Source organism: Sinohyriopsis cumingii, chromosome 7, assembly GCF_028554795.1.
Source record: "Sinohyriopsis cumingii isolate HCF-2022 chromosome 7, ASM2855479v2, whole genome shotgun sequence".
Taxonomy (NCBI): Eukaryota; Metazoa; Mollusca; class Bivalvia; order Unionida; family Unionidae; genus Sinohyriopsis; species Sinohyriopsis cumingii.
The window spans coordinates 81,255,069-81,277,664 of NC_142967.1; the positions used below are offsets into that span (position 1 = coordinate 81,255,069).

The 22,596-nt window shown below is 34.4% G+C and overlaps 1 protein-coding gene across 4 annotated transcripts in view; it reads right to left on the reverse strand.

Annotated features, from left to right (window-relative positions):
* LOC149795621 (uncharacterized) overlaps positions 1-22,596 on the reverse strand; it is a 103,298-nt gene that overhangs the window by 50,366 nt on the left and 30,336 nt on the right. For all 4 annotated transcript variants that reach the window (XR_016422365.1, XM_089965449.1, XM_089965451.1 and 1 more), the window contains exons 7-12: positions 18,361-18,491; positions 12,386-12,462; positions 8,193-8,837; positions 6,324-6,389; positions 4,766-4,862; positions 3,886-3,949 (exon numbers count right to left, since the gene is read on the reverse strand). Coding sequence is in view for 3 of the 4 variants with exons in the window: in XM_089965449.1 (XP_089821575.1) it covers positions 3,886-3,949; positions 4,766-4,862; positions 6,324-6,389; positions 8,193-8,837; positions 12,386-12,462; positions 18,361-18,491 (1,080 nt within the window). In the remaining variant the exon portion in view is untranslated. The remainder of the gene's footprint in view (positions 1-3,885; positions 3,950-4,765; positions 4,863-6,323; positions 6,390-8,192; positions 8,838-12,385; positions 12,463-18,360; positions 18,492-22,596) is intronic.

Below are 22,596 nucleotides of genomic sequence, written 5' to 3' on the forward strand. Positions count from 1 at the left end.
TAGCAATGCAAATCGCGAGTACCAGGTCACACTCACATTTCATCAACGACATAGTTTTATCTTGTCTTTCAGCTGATTAAAGATATAATGATTTAAATATTCACAATTTCTGAGAAAATAAGTAGTTTTTATATCGAATTCATGCATGTATCACTCAATCTAACGTTTAAAGTTTGCTAGTTCATCCAGTAAACGGCTACACTTTGTCACCACCATGTTGGCCTCGTTTGATGCAGGGCTGTTTTCATACCTTCCACGTAAGGAAAGATACGGATATCAAATTGACTTTGAAAATAAAAGTCTCCTAGATGAATCTAATCCACTGGGCATTTGGATTGACTTGGCATTTATGTTTATTGCAAGCAACCAAATGATCAATACTGCACCCTCCGAATATTCTGGGATTAGAACTCGATAAATTGAACTCACAATCAGTTTAGTTACTACTCAATTACGTGATTGTTTTGGGTGTCAAGTGGTGGTGGAAAATTCCAGAGTTTTTCCCAACTTTCATCAATATTTACTTTTCATGGTTGGGAAAAATATTATCATTTTCCCCGACTTTTTCCAGATTTCCCTGTACAATGAGCTATGACTGCATACAATGTGAATGCTATGCTAAATCACTCTCACATTCTTTTCAAATTTGTGAAGTTCTATTGATTTGTCCATTTTTAATCTGACAGATTCTTAAGTTTCAAAAGAACCATCTGCTTCAACACCTTTCATACAAACATGGGCCACATTGATAAAGCCTGTTTTGCTAACATCTGGTGCTATTTTCTTTAAAAGTATATAGGGGTCCACGAGCTAAATGCATGATTACTTTCATGACTTTGTCAAGGAAAATTTTCAAATTGAAGAAACCAGTCTGTTTTCTTGTAACTCTATCATTTTAAGTTAATATAAACAGAACATTAGGAATTAGATCTGGGATGTACTTGTATGCTATTCTAATACAGCAGTCCTCTTTTTGTGAATATTTCCAAATTTCTTAGATTAGTGGGATTAAAGAGTTAATGTACCAGAAAAGCGTAATCCATATGCATACAAGTATAAGATGGAACTTGGTGGAAAAAAGCATGATTAAGCCAAAATATAATGGTTGGCATGTACTGGAATGTACATGTCTGGCTCTGGTTTGGGGAATAGGAAAATTTCACACATACATTTTGGGGTCAGAGTGGTACTAATATTAGTACCCCAACTTTGTGAAAGTGGTTCTAAAATGAGCCAATAAACGTCATTGATTCACACAAGGCACTTTTCAGCATATTGTCAGAGTTTTAAGATGTTCCATACTGAAAGCAATTAAATAGTCATTTTAGTACATCTAAAATAATATTTATCTTCATCACAAAATATTTTCTTTGGATTGTCCAGCACAATAGTTCATCTAATGTTTTTTGTGTACCATTTAAGGACATTGTATCCTTATTTGAAACGTAAAGAGATTTAGTAAATGGCAAGCGCTGAGTAAAGTATCATAAAATTGGAAAACAAGTTACTGAGAGAATATCACATTATCTGTCATGGTGGACAAGGCGCAAATGTAAATGGCAAGCATTGAGTAAAGTATCGTAAAATCCACCTTTTTTGGAAAACGAGTTACTGAGAGAATATCACATTATCTGTCATGGTGGACAAGGCGCAGTTAGTGTAAACATACCAATGTATCTCATCTTATATTGGCTTAATAACTTCCTTCAAATATGATTCTACTTAGGGAGTAGATTTCAAGCTAATTATTTTTTCTGCCTTTAATGATACTTTTTTTTGCTCCAATACATGACATGGGATCAATTTATAATCTCGACCTGACTATGTCAAGGCTACAACATCGTAGCTAGGGTAGGATTAGTTAACAAAATTTTACCAGTGATACCCGTTTGAACTGTTAAAAATAAGAAGCCAAATATTAACAGCAGACATTGCAATTAGACATATTTTGTAGCCTTGGTAAACACATGGCTTAGCAATTTCAGTCCATAGGCATTCATTAATGATACGTGTTTAGTCAAAGCACAATACTGTACAAACTAGGTGGGGGCAGCATTCCACCTCTGTAAAGTTAAATTCAAAGTGATGTACAAAATTGAAGGCTAGTTTTATTATAAGTAAATCGTATCTACTGCAGATACCCATTTCACAAACAAGTTTGCATAATTGCATCACTTTCACCTGTCCAAATTTGAACTCATCAGATGGCCAACCAGCAATCCCAAGCATATTTGTCAAACTACAAGGTACAGAATGCGCCTTTGTAGAGTCTGTGTAAAAAATAATAGGTCTATAGTAAAAGAAAACATGCAGTGTCTGCATAAAATAAGAGTAGGCCTATGGGGAAAGTAAACAAATCTAATTTCCTGAGAAAATGCGTTCCATTTGGGTTGCAAGAACTAAACAGGATTGACTAGAAGAAGTTGTATACTGGACACCTGTGTGTATTTCATTGTGAGGAACATGTTAGGCAAACAATTTGAAAGTGACTGGGAGAATGAAAAAATTACTGCATTTCTTGCATTATTAAAGTTTTAATAAAAGAATGAAACCCACTAATACTTATGTTACTTTTCTTTTTGCTTGTTTCCAAGTAGAACCCTTTTATCTTATTAAAATTACAATAATTAAACTTTGTACTTTTGTGAAGCAACTAGTTTTATCATTCATTGCTTGGAAATTAATCTTACATCTCTCACAATACATGTGAATGCATTTAGGTGGGTGACTCTTTGAATATTAATTGGCATTGCGTACAATTTAAAAAGAGTATTCTGCACTCTGTATTGTAGCTGAGCCAAGATGCAAGTTCCATGCAATGTTATGGATGTCCACTATTACATATCATATTACAGCGACTTTCTGATTCGGGTAATAAAACATTTTCCACTATCAGCCATGACATGGACAATTCATGATTACTATTGATTATGGTCAACTGTGGGAAGGTGATTTTGTGTAAAATAGGATGCATGTATTGTACTATTGTAGTCACTCACAACTGATCAAAGATGGCATGGCAACCAAGCGAAAGGAGTACTCGGTGAAAGCAAAGCCTTGTATATATACTGGTTTGTTTGCATATACAGCTCAATATGAAGAAGCATCATTCAAAGTTTGTAGTGAACTTAAAATTCCTGAATTCAGACATTTGCTCAGGGATCAGCAGAAGTTCACTATTACTTGCAGTGACAACGTGGCATAAATATTTTACTAATAAAGCAATTTTAAACAAATCTAGTTTCAACTTTGAAGGTCATTTCACAAAATAATGTCTCTAATTTTTAAGAATGCTGTGAATTAAGACACGATGTTTTCCAGGTAGGTACACAATGAGGCACACATGTATGCAATGCGTGTTGAAACCTCTGGAGTAACGTTTTTTGCAATCCATCAGATTCGTTATTTTGAAAATAAAGATGAACATTACTGAAAACCAAACAATTTCATTAGAAAAAGCTACTTATTGAAAAGTACTCCCAATGTAGTTAAAACCAGTGAGCATTCAGCTATTAAACAGCACCAACACCCTGCACCCCAGATCTTCTTGATCTCCAGTCAGAATGGCACCGCCTTCATTTTTCTAGAGGTCCCTCGGTAGCTTGTAACCTTGTTAATAGTGCAGTTTTTGTTTTATTAAGAGAGTTGTATTGCATTAAAAACTGGAGAACAAGTTGCATTTATGAGATTGTGTGCTGAACGGCTGGATGGACATGAGGATTGCTATAATACTCCCACCCGCACTGTATCCCCAGCACAGTGGCAGAGGAAAAACAATTATATTATATCTGTACAAATGATACCTATATATTTTATATGCTTATACAGGAAAAAAAAAAACCTGCTGAAAATAAATTATAAGCAAACAATTCGAAGACATCTTACGTCAACTAAATCCTCTCCAAATGTCACGTCAAAGTCCTTAAATTCATCTGTATTCTGCACTTCTCTGGAAACAAAACAGAATAATTCACGTCTAATCCCTAGGCTTTACAGCACCAGAAAACATGCATACAACACACAATGTGATACACCAAGCATACAACACACAATGTGATACACACCAAGCATACAACACACAATGTGATACACCAAGCATACAACACACAATGTGATACACCAAGCATACAACACACAATGTGATACACCAAGCATACAACACACAATGTGATACACCAAGCATGCACCACACAATGTGATACACCAAGCATACAACACACAACGTGATACACCAAGCATACAATACACAATGTGCCTTCAAACTCAGCACTACAATCATCATGTCCACCATCTGACACCGAACATGATGGGGCCATTCTGTTACTGACATTTCAAAAGATGGCACATAAAACTTTATACTTTTTCACTCAGTAAATCTTGGTCCAGAGTGCAATATATACAATGAAGCTTTATGATCAAAATCTAAGTCAACTTAAATTTCCTTGGTAATTAAATAATTTTCAATCAAAACTTATCAAAATTTAGTTCTCAAAATGTTTCAATGTACATATCAATGGTTATGAAATACTATATGCACTGTACAAATGTTTTGTTTGTTTAGTGTTAAAAAAAGTAATGTCAATAAATCACATCTCACAAATCTAAGAGCACATAGGTTTTTAGGATAAATTCCGAAGTTCACTTTCTAACTTGTTCAACTTTTCAAGATGTAACTTTTGGAAAAATACCCAAAAAATGTAATTGTAGACACTACATTTTTGAGACAAATTTTTGATATGATACATAACAAGATTTGAGGCCTTACTTAATCTTGCTGCAGTAATTTTTATGTCGAGGCCAGTCCTGTTTCTGACAGTCTGTACAGCAGTAAGGAATTTTGCATCTTTTACATTGGAATGTACCTGGGGAAAAAAATTAACGAGTCAGCATGATAGACATTAACAAAAAATAACTATATATCTAGAGCAAGTAATAATGAGGCCGTTGCAAAGGGCCCTGCGCTCAATAGGGCTTGAAATGGAAAGACTTGAGTTGATAATTGAAACTGTGAAGGCATACATTCAGGATCACAACTCTTTTAAACAACATTTCAATACCAGGTCTCATCAATATGACGCTGCACAACCATTTTGACTGAAATGTTAATATCCTCGGTTAAATAGCAATAACTCTTCTAAAGGACAATGTGGAATAACTGAAATTAAACTCCTTATTGGTCTCAATTTAATAATGCATGCCAAAAAAATTTTAATCCAAGAAAGAATTTCCATAGAAACCAAAGTAAGGAAGACGGGTAAATGAAACTCGCTCAAGATTTCAACAAGTTGGCAAAAACTTTTCTAAATGAGACTAACCACGTATAAAGTCCAAATGAATAATGTTCACACCAAACTGCATCAGAATCTGTTAAAAGGTTACTGAGCTTTGCTGGACCCATGTGTGAGGATCAGTGAGCACAACATTTTAAAGATGGCCATGTTGGATTTCAGCTCCGATCATCCACAAACAAAAACCTTGACGAGGTAGGAAAGGGGTCTAAGGCACTTGCCTTTACAGATCACCAACAGCTCACCTCTGCCTACATAGGTTTGAATCTTGGCTTGGTCCAATGGGGGTATGTGAGAAAGCTTGCCAGTAGCTTCCCATGGGTCTGTGGCTCTTCAGGTTGTAATAATGGTAATGCATTTTATGCAATAGAACTGCATGTAACTGGAGAGACATTTCCATCAAATACCAAGACATGCAGGTCAGCTAATGTAAAGCTTGCCAAGCAATGTTGGAATGACACTTTTTAATAACTGAAGGTGTCTCTTTTATCAACAAGAAAAAGTCATGTGGGAAATGCTTAGTGATGAAAAAGCGTTTTACTAACTACACACCTTGCAAATAGCAGACGTGCAGATCTCAGTATCTGGTGTGAAATACCTCTTCAATTCTATCGTGTAGGACACACTGCCATTGTTACAACAAATCACCAACAGCTATTATCTCCATTCAATTAAAAGTTATTTATAACACCCACTTCTATTTACAGATGCATTCTTGTATAAAAATGAACTAGTTCTGGTATGGGCAAGTTATCAAGATATATTTACATACCAATCTTCATATGTGGGTGAGTAAGAGTTACAGACATTGCAGGTTTAATGAATAGATAAAAATAGCAGCCATCCAAATCTGTATATTAGGTTACACTAACCTACTTTCAACATGGCAGAATTATACATCATGTGACACATGTACATAACACTTTTCATAATATTCATGAAATAAGATCCATGATATCAAGAGCATAAGGAGTGGGAAAAACAGAGGGAAATATGCTATATCCCTACTAAACAAAACTTTCAGAAACTACATACCTATTTTCTTGCAAAATGTGCATTCTCTGGGTTCTAATTTCACAGTCTTTGTGGACTTCTCAGAGACTGAAAAATATGACATTACACTTCATTAGAACAAGTGGAAGTGTCTTTATTTCTCCTATCAGGGTTCATACAGAATTCTAAATGATATTTTCAAAGACTTTTCCCAAACTTTCGAAGACCATAAACATAGATTTCAAGACCTATGTTCGTTATAGTGCTGACAATGACAGTAATGGGCAGAAACTAACTCACAGGTTTAATGAAATGTGGGGAAATGAGGTGTCTAATAGGTCTTTCTTTTTGATAAACTATAAAATTTCCAATTGTTCACTGGAATTTTCTGCTAAGCCAAAAAAGAAACTTTTATTCAGACATTTCAATTGAAACCCATATGCCAGTATTGATCTCATCTTACTCATGATGTACATGGCAAAAATGGCCTAGTGGCATCTGTAAACATAACATAACCTCTACCGAGGCAGGCACCTAGGAACTAACCCTACCTCAACAATATGGATTAGTAGACCATATGATTTCATCGGTAAAAGAGATTCCCAACAAAGTCCTTTGTAAAAAAAAAGTTTAAAACAAAAATAAATTAAATAATCAATGCACAAATTAAAAGATATTCTGATATCTATATATTTGTAATAATTCAGAGTACAACTTAAAATAGTTCCATTCCAGGTTGTATTCAGGGACCCATAAAAATGCAAAGCTGACAACTCAGACTTTTTAGACAAAAACAGATGGATGGTATCCGATTTTAAGGATATTAGTAAATCCAAAGCTGTGTAACAACTTCAAAAGTTGAATAGAAGATCAAAAGTGGAAATATATTAGGAGTTAACTTTCAAATTTGCTAAGATGATTTCCTTCAAATTCTGTTGCATGGGATCTGAGAGGTAGCTTTTAGGTATTTCTATCTTTAGCAAATGCAGCCTATTTGATGGTGGATCATCAGCATCATACGAACAGAAATTAAAGCCATCTAAACCTGTAAATTACTGTATTGTCTATTTTTAGTAATATTAAGCCTATTTTATATAAGGCAGACTGGCATCATTTGAAATTTTTGAGACTCTACTTCAAGACGGTTCAATTTTTATAACAGCGGCTGTATCTAATTCTAAACAAATTAAATTCTTTCATTCAAGGATGTTTTCCATCAAATTTGGTCCAACTCCAGTTGATGATTTTTTGAGTAGTTGTTTAAAGATTTTTTTTTTATTATTATTCAGTAATAGTTGCTACATTTGATGGCAGACTGGCATCAGTCTAAAATTTCAAACAGCCTGGCATCATTTCATCTTGTTTGAAGAGCTTCAATCTAGGATACTTTCTGTAAATTTTGGTCAAATTTTTCTTTTTTACTCTGAAAAGATGATGCACAAATGCTTGTTAAGGTGGGAAAAAAAAATCATTAAAATATTTTATGCCATAAAATTAAGAATAGTTGACATCTCTGATTACATTTCCCTTGTCATGACCTTGACTTGAGTGACTGGGTACTGGCTACGGCATGTGACACAATGTCTAGTCATGATATATACTTGGGTAAAGTTTCATAAGGTTCTCCAACTGTTACAAAGTTATGGTACAGACAAGCAAATGTTAACAGATGGACAACAACACAATACACAGGCATATTTGTAAGATAAAAATCACACCTCTGGAATCAACACTTACTAATTAAAGAAAAAGTACATTTTGTACCAATTAAGTACATTCATGGAGAAAAATGGATAATATTTTCAGCAAAGTTTGAGACTACAGATTACAATTAGTAGCTTTTCTTTGCTTTCACAAGGCTGCACAAGAAATTAAAATAAGAACAATACAATATCATGCTGCATTAATTACCAGATCTACTGTCTTCCAAGTTGGATGCTGCAGTTGACTGCATCTGAATTTGCGGTGCTACAGGCACAGCCTGCATTAGGTATGGGCTCTGCATATACAAGCCTGGGTTCACACAGGACGGCACATTTATCAGCCCTGGCTGGACTGCGTAAGACTGGTGACTGGGACCACACAGGCCATGGTCACAGCATGCTGCAGGCATGCAGTAGTAGTTTGGCTTCTGAAAACCACGGCCTCGTCCCACATGGTAATGATTATAACGATTACTGTTGTATCCAAGTCCCACTGCTGGCTTTCGCCCTCTCCCAAAAACAGGTGTGAAGTGATCTTGTCCCAATACCCTTCCTTGCTGCATCAGACCTTGATCAAAGCCTGTGTAATGCTGGTCTGAAGAATGATGCCTCAAAATCATGGTCTCTTCTGTGGGTAACACAAGGCGACTTTCATTTAAACTGTCAGACTTTCCAATGGTGATTTTCAAACCCTCTACAGAGTAATTTCGATTTGGGCTCCTTTGGTAGTTAAATTGTGGGTCTTCTTGACCTTGAAAAGAATCTCTAAGCACATGAGTGTTATGAAGACTGCTCATGCTGCCAGCACCCTGAAGCTTCTGTCCATCACCACTGGGTCCCACTTTTGCTGAATCTAGCAATGTTGTAAATTAATCTAAATAACAGCAGAATCATTTCAAAGTAATGAAAAGTAACATTATGTACTTTATATTATCAGTGAAATCAATTTTAAAAATCCAAGCAAATTGTATCACATTTTAACAATAAAACATTAGGCTCTTTTATAAATGCAAAATTAAATGCAGAAACATTGTTTTCAGACTTGAATTTCAAGTCCATTGACAGACTAAGACAAGAAAAACCCATACACTTCATGAATGTCCTAAGTAATTTACAAGATGAACTTGGTTATAAAATTTTTACAAACTTTCAGCATGCACTGTAAGCCAACTTAAACATAAATACTTAAATTATAGAATACACTGAATTATTCTTCAAACAGTGCTAGATTAACTAATTATGGAATACCATGAATTATTCTCCTAACATTGCTGATCGACTAATTATGGAAAACACTGAATTGTTTTTAACATTGTTGGATTAGATAATTATTTCCACTTGTTTTCTGAGTAAAATTAAATATTTAATTTTTTTATTAAAACAACATATTAAATCACTCTACATGATTATTAGGAAACAACAGAGAAGTACTCTTTCTACTTAAAGATATAGATAAAACATTTATGTACAAGAACACAGCACCCATTTCCCTACAAATTAGTAAAGTCTAACTTTCTGTGATACATGTGGCAAATAATGACATAATGGAATGGAGTTACAGTCATGTACTGGTAAAGTTTTTGGAGGAAAGAGCATTCATTCATACTCAATTACTTAACCACAAAATCAAAAATCTCCGAGATAAAACTGGTTTAGGAGGAAAGGGATTATTTCATTAAGATAAAACCTCAAGATGACTCTGTTTACTTTAACACTTAATCTACGATGTTTCATGCTGTATTAAATTCTGTGCATATTCATTAAAGACACAAAACTAAATTTAATTCCCCATCAATGCTTCCGAGTTTATAAATAATAACAAAAAAATATAATACTGCAGATCCTATACAACAGTTGCTTTCTACTATGATAAATTAAGGTCAATCTTGTATTCATAATATTTATTTTTCAATTATCTATGATAAATCAAGGTCAATTTTGTATTCCTAATATTTATTAATTATCTACAATAAATCAAGGTCAATCTTGTATTCCTAATATTCATTTGACAATGACATATAATATGATTAAGATATGATTTCACAACTATGAAAGTTAACAATTTAACACACACAAAAAAAAATTCTCTCCAGACATCATATATGTTATCTATTTTACAATTAGCAACATTGTAAAAAGAAAGTAAGCGTCTGGAATACAATGAAGCCTTGTCAATATGTACCACTGTAGTTTAATTTGATGAAATTATGGTTCAAGATGAAACATATAATTTTTATGAAAAGACATGGTTCATTACTATCAGATATTAAAAATCAATATTTATTCTTTCTCTAACATTTAGCTTTCAATACAACAAAGAGCCCCTCAGAATTGATTAAGCAGAAATGGAATTCATAATTTTAAGTCAAGAAAGGTGTTGTAACCCAATACAATTTTAATAGAAATGAATAAAAATGGATAATGACCCCTTTCACAAAAAAACACAACATATATACACCCTTATATCAATTCACAAAATCCTAATACTATATGCACATCCACAAATATGACAAAGGCATAGAAAGCAACAACAAAACAAAGTCCCTTGATGCTCTACTGTCAGAAAAGAAATTCCCGGAATTCAAGATAAGATCATTTCTTCTTTTTAACCACCAAGTTTTAAACATATCTCTAATTGTCTTGGAAGCTATACTGGATGTAAGTGATGTGATTTGGATTTTTAACGTAGCTTTAACAATTTTTCAGTCATATCGCTACGATGTCTGCAATGTGGCAGTTTATAGTGATGTCTAGCACTGGGGCATCATGCCGCAGACATGTAGCATGATGTCCCACCCAGTCACATTATCCTGACACCGGGCCGACCAGTCCTAACACTAACCTCTTAATGCTGAGCGCCAAGCGAGGCATCTGTTAGTACCATTTTTGTAAGTCTTTGGTATGACTCGGCCGGGGATCGAACCCACGACCTCCCGCATCTGAGGCGGACGCTCTAACCACTAGGCCACCGGAGCGGTCATACTGGATGTAAGATCAACACCATTTTCATTTAAGGACAAATTAAACACCATTAGAAGACTTTTGTTGAAAAACCCATGCTGATATGACCTTTCATTCAAGACAATTTGTGACAAGATTTGCAATGTTTGTTGTGGTAACCTTACTTTAATTAGGGTCCAACTAGATATCATAATTTGCCTTCTGATGAAAAACCCCACATCAATGTGACTTTCCAATAAGAAGCAGCAAGAATCAGAATTTAAGATAGCCGCAATGGGGCCATAATGGATGTCAAGGCAGCACCAGTTTAATGCCAATTAGACATCACAAGAATTCTTCTGGCGAAAAATATTGGATATCAGAAAGTCAAAATATTTCATTTAAGACCAATACCATAAGAAATTTTCTGATAAACCAGTGCTGGTTCCAGTTTCCAATGGGGGGGGGGGGGGGGTATGAGAGGGGGAGGAGGGGGGGGGGAGGAGGGGGGGGAGGAGGAGGGGGGGAAGGGAAGAGAGGAAAAGAAGGGGGGAGAGAAAGCAATAAGATTTTGAAGATAGCTGCTATGCTAGCCATATTGGATGCCAGTTGAGCACTATTTTCAGGACTGGTTAGACATCAAAGAAGTCTTAGTGAAACCCCCATGTTGATCTTACCATCCACTGTAAAGGTGTAGCAATAACAAGATTTTCAAGATGGCCACTTTAGCAGCCGAATTAAATATCATGAAAAACCATTTCATAATTGAATAACTAGACAACAAAAGAAGTCTTCTGGTGAAAACCCCATTTCAATGCGTCTTTTGTCTGAGTAGGCATAGTGATAATGAAATGTTAAAAATGACAAACACACGGAACGTCTGATCAGCACAAATCACATTTAGGATCAAACTATACATCACAAAAAGCCTGTGTCTCAGCAACACCATCTCAAGTACAAACTGGTACTGACAACACACAACAGACCACACCACAAGCTCTGCTGTTCAAGGACCAATAGAACTAATTATATGAATGAAAGACAATACCAAGATAGGAATCAAGGAAACAAATCTTTCCTTTAAGAATTGAAACATAACCTCAAAAAGTCTTTATTCGTTTTATGAAAGCAGCTATACAGAGCAACTTTTCCGAGTCCACTGGACTGTACTAAAACTATGTGCAACCCATATTGGATTAATGAGTGACAGTAAAATACTTTGATTACATGCCACTCACTCACTCTTTTGTAAAGTTGTTTACAAGGCAAACAACACTCATGCATAGCAACATCAAATGCAGAAAAGACATTCCCCTTCAGTAGTAATGATGATGTGACGCATGGTGGGTGATAAAATGTCACCATTATCTTTCACTACAGATTCAGGTTGATAGTTGCTGGCAGATTTGTTTCCTGGAGACTGCTGAATGCCTCCTCTGGGCATTAATACAGAGTACAAACCTTGATATCCCTTATGAAACTCTCCCCTCCCTATTCCATATTTTGGAGATGACTGTGGAGACTTGGCTGATGAAAATCTATGGAATAAAAAAAAACAAAAGTGTTACTTAAACAAAAAGTGTTCATATGAGTTTAAGTAAATCACTTACCCTTACATAAATATCTCAAGTGCATCTCTAAATTTATACTCTGTATATAGTCAATTCATTTATTTTCTTTACTAGCATAATACAACATATTTATAATTTGTGGATTGATGAGGGGATCCTATTGTTTTCAAAGGAAAGCACTGATAATTGGGTCCTTACATTTGTTATCTGTAGCAACCAGAAATATGCAACACAAGCCAACCATGAGCAAAATGTCAAGCTTTAATAATGATATTCATTTAGCTCAAGAAGATCCTATAAGACTCCAACTTTCCCTAGGACCTATCATACATGCTCAAACATTTAAGTCATAGATGTATGATATGTAGGTCAAAGTGACCTACTTTACACTAAAGTACATTACACAGTATATTCCAAACCCAAGCCTAGAGAAGTACAAGTGTAATTACTACTAATGTAAGTGGCAAAAAGTGTAATCTGAGCATAAACATTATAATCTATATATTACATGCCAGAATTACAGGAAACATCAAAAATGTACATTCAAAAAAAAAATACTAACCTGAATCTGCAGCTTGTTAAAATTCTTCTCACAAGTGGTCAAATTCCATACGGATTAGTACAAACAAAAACATGCTGACAAATTATTTATAAAAAGACTCATTTTAACTAGTTTACAGGTCTAACTTTCACTGAATAATTATTAAAACCATAAATTCTGCAATGAGCATGATGATGTACTCAATCTGAGTGCAGTGTTACAACACTTGTAAAGCACTATTAATCTGTGTTTTCTGATCTGAAATTAAAATATCCCTCTTTTCTAACATTTTTAAGGCATATAACATCCATAAGTCACATCGATAAAGCCCATTTCATTTGATATTTGCTACCATTTGTACAGACTGGTCCACTACCTAAATATATTATCATAACACAATGAATTTGAGGAGTTTCCAAACTGAAGAAACCCATCTGGTATTTTTCTGGAAATGTGCCATATACATCTGCTATAAATAAAAACTAAGGAAAGTACATGTAGGTCTACGATGAACATGCAGCTGTATACCTTTTAATTTAGAATCTTCTAAAACTTGTATGATATCTGGTACTAAAGAGATGATGATAACAACAACAAACATGACATTTCATTGCTTTAATTTTTCTTTTTAAGGTACCAAAAAGCATAATCCATACCAGGCAAGTGTAATTAGGTGGGGGAAAAAAACAATGATTACGCCAAAAGCATGATAGTTGGCAAAGTACCTGAAATTCAGAAGTAAAAACATTAAATCTGGGTCACAGTGACCTGGTTTTGGTTACAAAGTGTTGTCTTCAGCAAGATACATCATCTTATTAATAACTATTTCTCTGGCCAACAGTACCAAAGAAACTGACCAAAATGCAAAATCAATGAAACATGAAATTCAGGTAAAACTGACCTGCTTTTGGTAGAAACATGCCTCCCTAACAAAACTCTTCAAACTATCAATTTATACAACTGAGGCCAAATAAACAAAAGAAAATGGCCAAAAAGGAAAACCTTTCACAAGTCACTAAAGCATTAAATCTGGGTCAAGTTGACCTTCTTTTAGTGATTCAGTATTCCACTCTACAAGATGCATCCATCAGCCAAAGTAAAGTATTTTACATATCAAAATGTATCCGTATGTCCAGTAACATGACTGTGACCAACTGTACTTGAAAAACTGACCACATTATTGAAGTTTAGGCCAGGTAAACAAGAGTACTATGAATGGTACCTTATAGGTCTACCCCATTTTCAGTTGTCCTCTATTTAGACAAGTAAAAATTTTGTGTAGATTACCTTTCTGCTTTCTATTTGTAAACTTGATCTCTGACCTTTTGTTCATAAAATCAACAGGCTTCTTCCTAGCTTCAAGTGTAAGCCATCTGCAAAAGCCATCATTATCAAAAAATATTTCTTCCTCTCGCCAATAACTATGGCCTTTGATCTTTATACTCCAAAATCTGAAGATTTCTTTCTTACCCCAGGTGCAAGTGATCCACAAAATCTGCTCAAGGCAAGATATGTAAAACTAAATGCTACTGAGCAGAAACCATTTGTTTCTTTCGTCACAATGAGCTTGACTTTTACCTTAAACCTTTTGACCCCAAAACTGATTGGCTTCTTTGTTATCCCAAGTTCAAGCCATACACAAAATCTGGCAAGCACTGTCCATGGAGAACTTGAGTTGATGCAGAAACTGTTTTTATTCTTTCAGACATGGACATCAATTTGATCCCAAAATTGATTGGGTTCTTCTTTACCCCAAGTGCAAGCCCTCTAAAATGTTTGGTAACTGCATAGCTGCCAACCTTCCAGGCTCACAATTAGTGAAAATAGGGATAAAAAGTCATGAATTAAGACAAGAATTCATGAAAAATACCATGACAATAACTCCATCCACTCTGACCACTCCGACCGTCAATACTACACTATATCAAGTTCGCAATATAAAACTAAAACACTACATATATGCAGAAATATTTATTTATCAAGACATAATACTGTGGCAGACTCGAACTTCCTCAACTGCTTGATCGTAAATTTGTTTTCTAAACAGTTCAGACTTCTTGCTGGCTGGTTGATCTTGGTGACTAAAATTACTGACAAATTTTCTGCAGCTAAAGAGGCCCTAAAGTCTTATTCTTCCTCACAAAAGAAAATACACTTTCGCTTGTACTGTTGCTGTGAGGAATGCACAGGAGCTGCAGCACTTTTGGTCTTTCCACAGGAAAATTTGGAATCGATTTTCGAGTCCGGCAACATTTGTCAGAACAAATGTTTAGCATGGTCTCCAGCTGATAAAGGTAGATTGAGTTCGACAAGAAAACTCACAAATAATGCTTCAGCGTTGGTAGCCTGCATTTCTTCCGCCAATTGTTTAAAATATTCCAGAGCTGAAATCTGCGAATTCTTAATTTTCCCAACTTCTACGTGTTTTTTGCAACCGACGTGCTTCCTCACATCGTCTCTGCAATGGCGCACTGAGTGCAAAAAGCATGATGAATATCAATGTTTAATGTCAGAATGCACGGCCAATTTTTTATATATTCTAAATTAAACTTCACTTTTTGAGTAATAGAGTTCTTTTCTCTTAGTGGTGAAGACGTTTTCAAAATCGTACATGCGATGCTGAACTGTAACTCAAATCAGTGTTGGTGACGCATGCGCGGAGCAAAATTCCAGTTAGGCCCAGTTTCTCTCAGAAGCATTTGTAAAACTACTCTTGTGCATACAGATTAAAATAGGCTAAAATGCTTGCTACCGGGCCAACTGTACTAATCGGCTGTAGATCTACTAATATCGCGACCATCAGTACCGGACCGTTTCGGCAACTGCGAATATCACGAATAGCGCTTAACGGGAAATCAGTTATTTTATTAAAGATTTAAAATAATTGAGGATTGGAGAATTCTTGAATTTTTGGCTTGTGGCGTGAATCCGTGAATCACTGAAAAAGTTGTGAAATTCACACCAAATTCGTGAGGGTTGGCAGCTATGTAACTGTATATGCCAAAATATTAAGAGTTAATGTGTAAACACTATTTTTCTTCATTCAGGGAATGTAATCTTAACTAGTAATCCCAAAATTGATAGGGTAAGTGCAAGCAATCCACAAAGTTTAGCAGCCAGGGTTACATTTAGGATTTTGTAAATTTGGGGACTATCTACACATGGACCATCTGATCATGGTTGGCCTCTCAACCAAACATAAAAAAAAGAAATGAAAGAAGATCAAGTGTTATAACGTATTCCTATTTTGTAACTTGTGAAAATGAAAACCCACATTTTTTTAAAAAAAGTTGCCAGACCAGAAATGTAACCAGGCTGCAAATCCATCATACAATTACTTACATGTGTATCCTCAAGTTCTGTCACATGAAAATAAAGAATCTCCAACAACACATCCAGTACAGACTTGTTCTTTGAACACATAACAAGATATATTTAATACATATACAGCTGAACATAATTCATCATACAAAGGCATTACTATCAATATTAATATGTCAATCAAATTCATAATTATATAGATTAAGATTTGCTGGCACATTATAGAATTGTATGTGACAATACATAACATAAACCCTGATGTATATGATGGGGGGATATGGCTGGATAGACATCATAACACTTGCCACCTTACACAGCTAGTAGTCACCTGTAAACATTTTTTATCGTGACAAAAATAAGCAGACTAAAGTGATCTTGACAATGTAATGTCCCTTTTCCAACTAAAAGATATTTTGGATAATTCTATTTTAGGGCTGTTCAAGTAAAATATACTTGGTACCCAGGTGGGGTAGTCACCCAGGGATGCAATTTAGAACTTTGTACCATTTTCATATGAGTACCATGATTATATATTTTGTAAAAGTGCCTTCACTGGGTACCAGTTATGTTTAAATGGAACAGCCCTTATCATTTTAAACCTTTAACCTTCTTAAAAGATACAAATTTTAATCAAGTAGTGTAGAAAGCTAAGCATGTACTATCTACAAACCTATGGGCAAAAAAAAGACTAAGCAAGAGTCCCTCTCCTGGTCAAGAAGGAATTCCAGATTAGACCATTTAAATTCTTTAACAATCTATGATATTCTTCAATGATAAACAGGTTTTAAATTCTGGATGCAAGATCAGGATGATTTTCATTTGAGACCAGCTAAAAATTACTAGTCTTGGTGACGACCCAAGTGTCAATAAGATCATCTAATTAAGATTGGCAGTAACAAGCTATTCAAGATGGCCATTATGGCAGCTATACTGGAATATAATTTTTATCATTTTCATTTTAAACTAACTAGACACAAGCAAAAATTCTTCTGCCCCCCCACCCCCATTTTAAAATGACTTTCTATTCAAGAGTAGCAATAACAAGATTTCAAAATCACCACCTTGGTGACCATACTGGGCATCAAATTAGCACTATTTTCATTCAGGACCAACAAGTGTTACGAATATCTACTCCTCGTATAGGATTTTATCTAACTTTTGTAATTTTAATTCACTGCTGTGAATGGTAGTGATTATCTATAGCTGCATTACATACATACATAGGTTCTATTTTAAGATCTTAAAGAATGTAAAATTGAACAGGACCTATAAATAGATGCTTACATACATGTTGACAGTTACTAATAATAAAATTACTAGAAGTTAATTCTTATTGGATGAGTTAAGTCACAGTTATTTTGAAATATTATATTGAGTAATAAAGTCTGTAACATGGGGGTATATTTACAAAACTTGGTTTTGTTTCCTTCATTTGCTTAGTTTATGACCATAGTCATAACACAAGACATTATACAAAAGTCTTCTGGTGAATGTTCCATGCTGGCTTTCCATTTTGGAGGAGTAACAATAACAACATTTTTAAAGTGGCTGCCATAGTGACCATACTGGATAACAGATGTGCATAATTTCCATACATGACCAACTAGACACAAAGTCTTCTGGTGAAAGGAAAATGTCATGACCAACCTTCCAAGATAAGTAGTGATAATAAAATTGTATGTATGGCTAATGTAGCATGTCAGTTCAGTACCATTTTCATTTACAATCAAGCAGATATAAAGAATATCTGTCATGAGAAGTAATAACAATATTTTCAAGATGGCCAAAGTAGTGGTCACATTGGATTTCAAATTCGCACACATCATTAAGGTTACTGCTGCTGTTTTGGGTTTAACTGTTTTTCAGTGTGTGATAGACAATACTGTTAAATCAGAATTTCACTGGAATGGGTCTTGCACACTGCTTCAAAATATTCTGCATTTTGTTGTGATCAATTTGGTTCTATGAGGAGTTCACTGTACTAATTAATATTCACAGCATACCCGTAACCATTTGACTGTTGGTAGCTCCCCCAGTTTCTGTCACTACAATCCTCTCCTGAATTGGTTCCATTGGTAGATGACCAGGCTTTACCCCGAAAAGTATTTAGAGACTTAAAGAATTCTTCTTCTTCCTATGGAAAGAAAGTAATAAATACAGAGTAAAACATAAGTTCTTGATGAAGAAATTGGTTTCAAAATTCAGTCTGATTCTGAAAATGTTTTTTTTTTTTAAGTTAGAATTTCTTTGAACTGTATTCAAATTTTACGTAACGTCATAAATGATATACATCGTCATAACAATATTATATATATATATATATATATATATATATATATATATATATATGACAGGATCTAAAAGATACATTAGTCTCTAATGAACCATGAATCAGTAAATATTTAACATAAAATAGAGACAGAACCATGAATCAGTAAATATTTAAAATAAAATAGAGACAAAGTCATACATATACATAAGAGAAAGTAATTCTTTCAGTAGGCATTTTCTCTATGTGACAACACTAACAGCATATCAACTGATGTGATTTATTTGATAACCTGTAAAATATGTAGCATGCAATATGTTGGACAAATACTTCAACAAGGTTCTAAGAGAATGAATAATCCTTGCTTTCATATAACTTTTTTTATATAGAGATTCTCAGTTTTCCTCTAATATTTCAATACACTTTAACACCAATAATCACCCTCTACTAGATTTTTCTTTCATACCAATAGATACTGTGCATGGTGACATGGACTTAAAAAAGAAACCTAAACTCACAAGTTAATGGCCTTTTTGCCAATGCACTACTTAAAATTGAATCATTTTTTTAAAAAATTGATATACAGAAGTCCCCATCTGGAACAGCCCCGCTGACCAGCGGCCACCCGCTCCTTACGGCCAGAATCCGTTGGCACTGACGAGTTTGTGTTCAAAAGTACCCCTCATGAAAGGCCACCCGGCTAACGCGACCAGTACATTAGTGCAATAATATAAAATTTACCCCTCACAAGCTGCCGCATTTTATTTGAATATGTATCCAGAACCAGAATTTTATTCATAACATGAGTTAAGTAATTCGATTTCTGTTTCCCAGTGTCAGGTTTTCGTTACTGAAATAAGTGTCGACTAAAGTACATGTACCACTAAGGTTAATATTATATCATTTATGCCTCACGTGAAGCCACATTTATTCCATAAAGCCGAGAAAGACTCAAATTTTAATCCATACAAAAGGGTAAGTACACGTAATCCAATTAGCCTTAGTGCTGTGTTATCATAAGATGTCTGGTTTAGTCACTCTGATAATTGTTAAGAATACAATTATTTAACAGTAGTAACAGCTGAGAAGTGGCAGCATCGATGTACAATTCACAAGTCTACAGGAAAATGGTTTGATAGCCTTTATGGCTTCCCTTAGTAAGATGTTGAGTTTGTTCATTTTGATAATTAGTGGCTATTACTACTGACAATAATTGTCAAAATTACAAATTCTGAAGGCTGCGAGGTCAAATCTCGTGATTTTAATGGTACATATCGAAGCTGTTTTGGCTTCTCTCACTGTAAAGAAATGTATAAAAACAATAGGGTACCAGACTGCAACTAACGAATCACGTGACAAGATCACTTTCATTAAAAACACATGGCAATTTGTTTAGATGCATAAAATATTCTTTTATCAGTATTGCAGTTGGCAACATGAATAACTTACTGCAAAAAGATCAACATGTCATCAAGAAAAAAAAAATATCTCAGTTTAGAAGAGAAAGTGAAATTAAATCACCTGACTGAAGGGGGGGGGGGACCATCCTTGCAGAAAACTAATGTTGGAAAGACTCAGATAAACAATATCGTGAAAGATAAGGAAACAATTCTGCTGAAGTGGGAAGGTGAAATGGACGGAGAAAGGAAGATTGTTTGAGCCAGGAGATGTTTGTATCCTGATTTGAATGACAAGAAAAAGCAACAATTTTGTCAGCTAAATGGGATATAACGACTTTACCGCAAGTAACAGATGGTTGTACAGATTTCAAGTGCAACACAATATTAAGTGTTCTGTCCTTAATGGAGAATCAGCTGACGTTAATAATGAAGAAATCGAAGATTGGAACAAAAGACTAAACAATATATGCAGGGGATATGACAGCAAGGATATTTTTAATTGTGACGAGACTGGTTTGTTTTTTTAGACTGTTAGCAACAAAGTGACAGATCATGTGATCTGTAACATAATTATAAAGAAAGTTTTATAACTATATCAATGATTATTCATAACATTCCTTTGAAAATGATGAAACAGTTTGTTTTACATTTATTTCACAAAATGCATGTGATTTTTTAATGAAAATATTAAATGTTTTAGAATTAAATGTACTTGTGACTTTCTTCATATGTGTTTACTATTCGCATTGTCATCCCCCTCTAGAAAGGCCACCCTCATTATAAGGCCACTTTACTGTTGCAATAGGGGTGCCCTTATAAGAAGGGGACTACTGTATTTTATATCCTTTATGACAATATAATTATATGTACAACTGTTTGTCTCTATTTTATTTTATTATTTTACAATACTCATGGTAATGCCTATACTACTTATTATACCTACAATACTCATGATAATGCCTCTACTACTTATTATACCTACAATACTCATGATAATGCCTCTACTACTTATTATACCTACAATACTCATGATAATGCCTGTACTACTTATTATACCTACAATACTCATGATAATGCCTGTACTACTTATTATACCTACAATACTCATGATAATGCCTGTACTACTTATTATACCTACAATACTCATGGTAATGCCTATACTACTTATTATACCTACAATACTCATGGTAATGCCTATACTACTTATTATACCTACAATACTCATGGTAATGCCTATACTACTTATTATACCTACAATACTCATGGTAATGCCTATACTACTTATTATACCTACAATACTCATGGTAATGCCTATACTACTTATTATACCTACAATACTCATGATAATGCCTATACTACTTATTATACCTACAATACTCATGGTAATGCCTATACTACTTATTATACCTACAATACTCATGATAATGCCTATACTACTTATTATACCTACAATACTCATGGTAATGCCTATACTACTTATTATACCTACAATACTCATGGTAATGCCTATACTACTTATTATACCTACAATACTCATGGTAATGCCTATACTACTTATTATACCTACAATACTCATGGTAATGCGTAAATTACTTATGGCAATGCCCTCACAAAACAATACAATTTTCAGACTCATGTCTCGGTCCAACATGGGTTAATCACTTTAATCCAAACGAGTTTTAATCTGCTACCATCGTAACAAGTTCATGGTTCCCCCACTTTTCTAAATTTAAATTTCCAGGATGAAATTAATTTTTTCAAGGTTAACATATGACCATTACTGAATGGAATTAAAGAAAAATTTGGATTACAAAACATGCATTTTCCAAATCTGAAGATGTTTCTCTTTGAAGACTCCAAAACATATACGTCAGAAAAAATGATCATGAACAAAACCATGAAATGAGTCACACGAAACAAATCTGACTGTATTCCTATAAATTGGCATTTAAAGCCATTTCAATGTACAGAATACAAATTCTAACTTTGCTTTGCTGACCTGCATTATGTTGCTACATGGAAACAACACAATGAGCATAAATTATTGTTTCCTTTCAAACCTTTAATTCTAAAGAATTCTAGAGCAGTGTATGTGCATGTCATACAATGTAAACATTTACTATCACAGTATGAAGAAAAAAAAAACAATAAATGCAAAGTATTAGAATCTTATCTTGTAATGAAAAGAAGTTTAACCCTGAATTTATGTGTGCCAATAAAATCTCAAGATTTTTCAACCAACCTAAACTCCTCAAGATGATTCGGTTAAAAATTCCATCATTTAGAGACAGATACAAAAGGGTTGATTTAAATTGTGACAAAAGACCTTCAAAATTATATATAGTTGTATAAACAAGGACTGAATTTTCTGCAAAATCAACTTGTGTTCTTGATACATGGGCTCTTATCGTTTCTTAATATATGATAAAAGGGACAACAATTTCCCATTTCTCCTGCATTCTATTTCAGATCTGAAACCAATGCTTCACGCTACATGACTGTGTAAGTTTCTCACCAAAGTTCTACTCAGAGATTCAAAATGTTTCTAATCTGGGTTTCCTCCAAATATT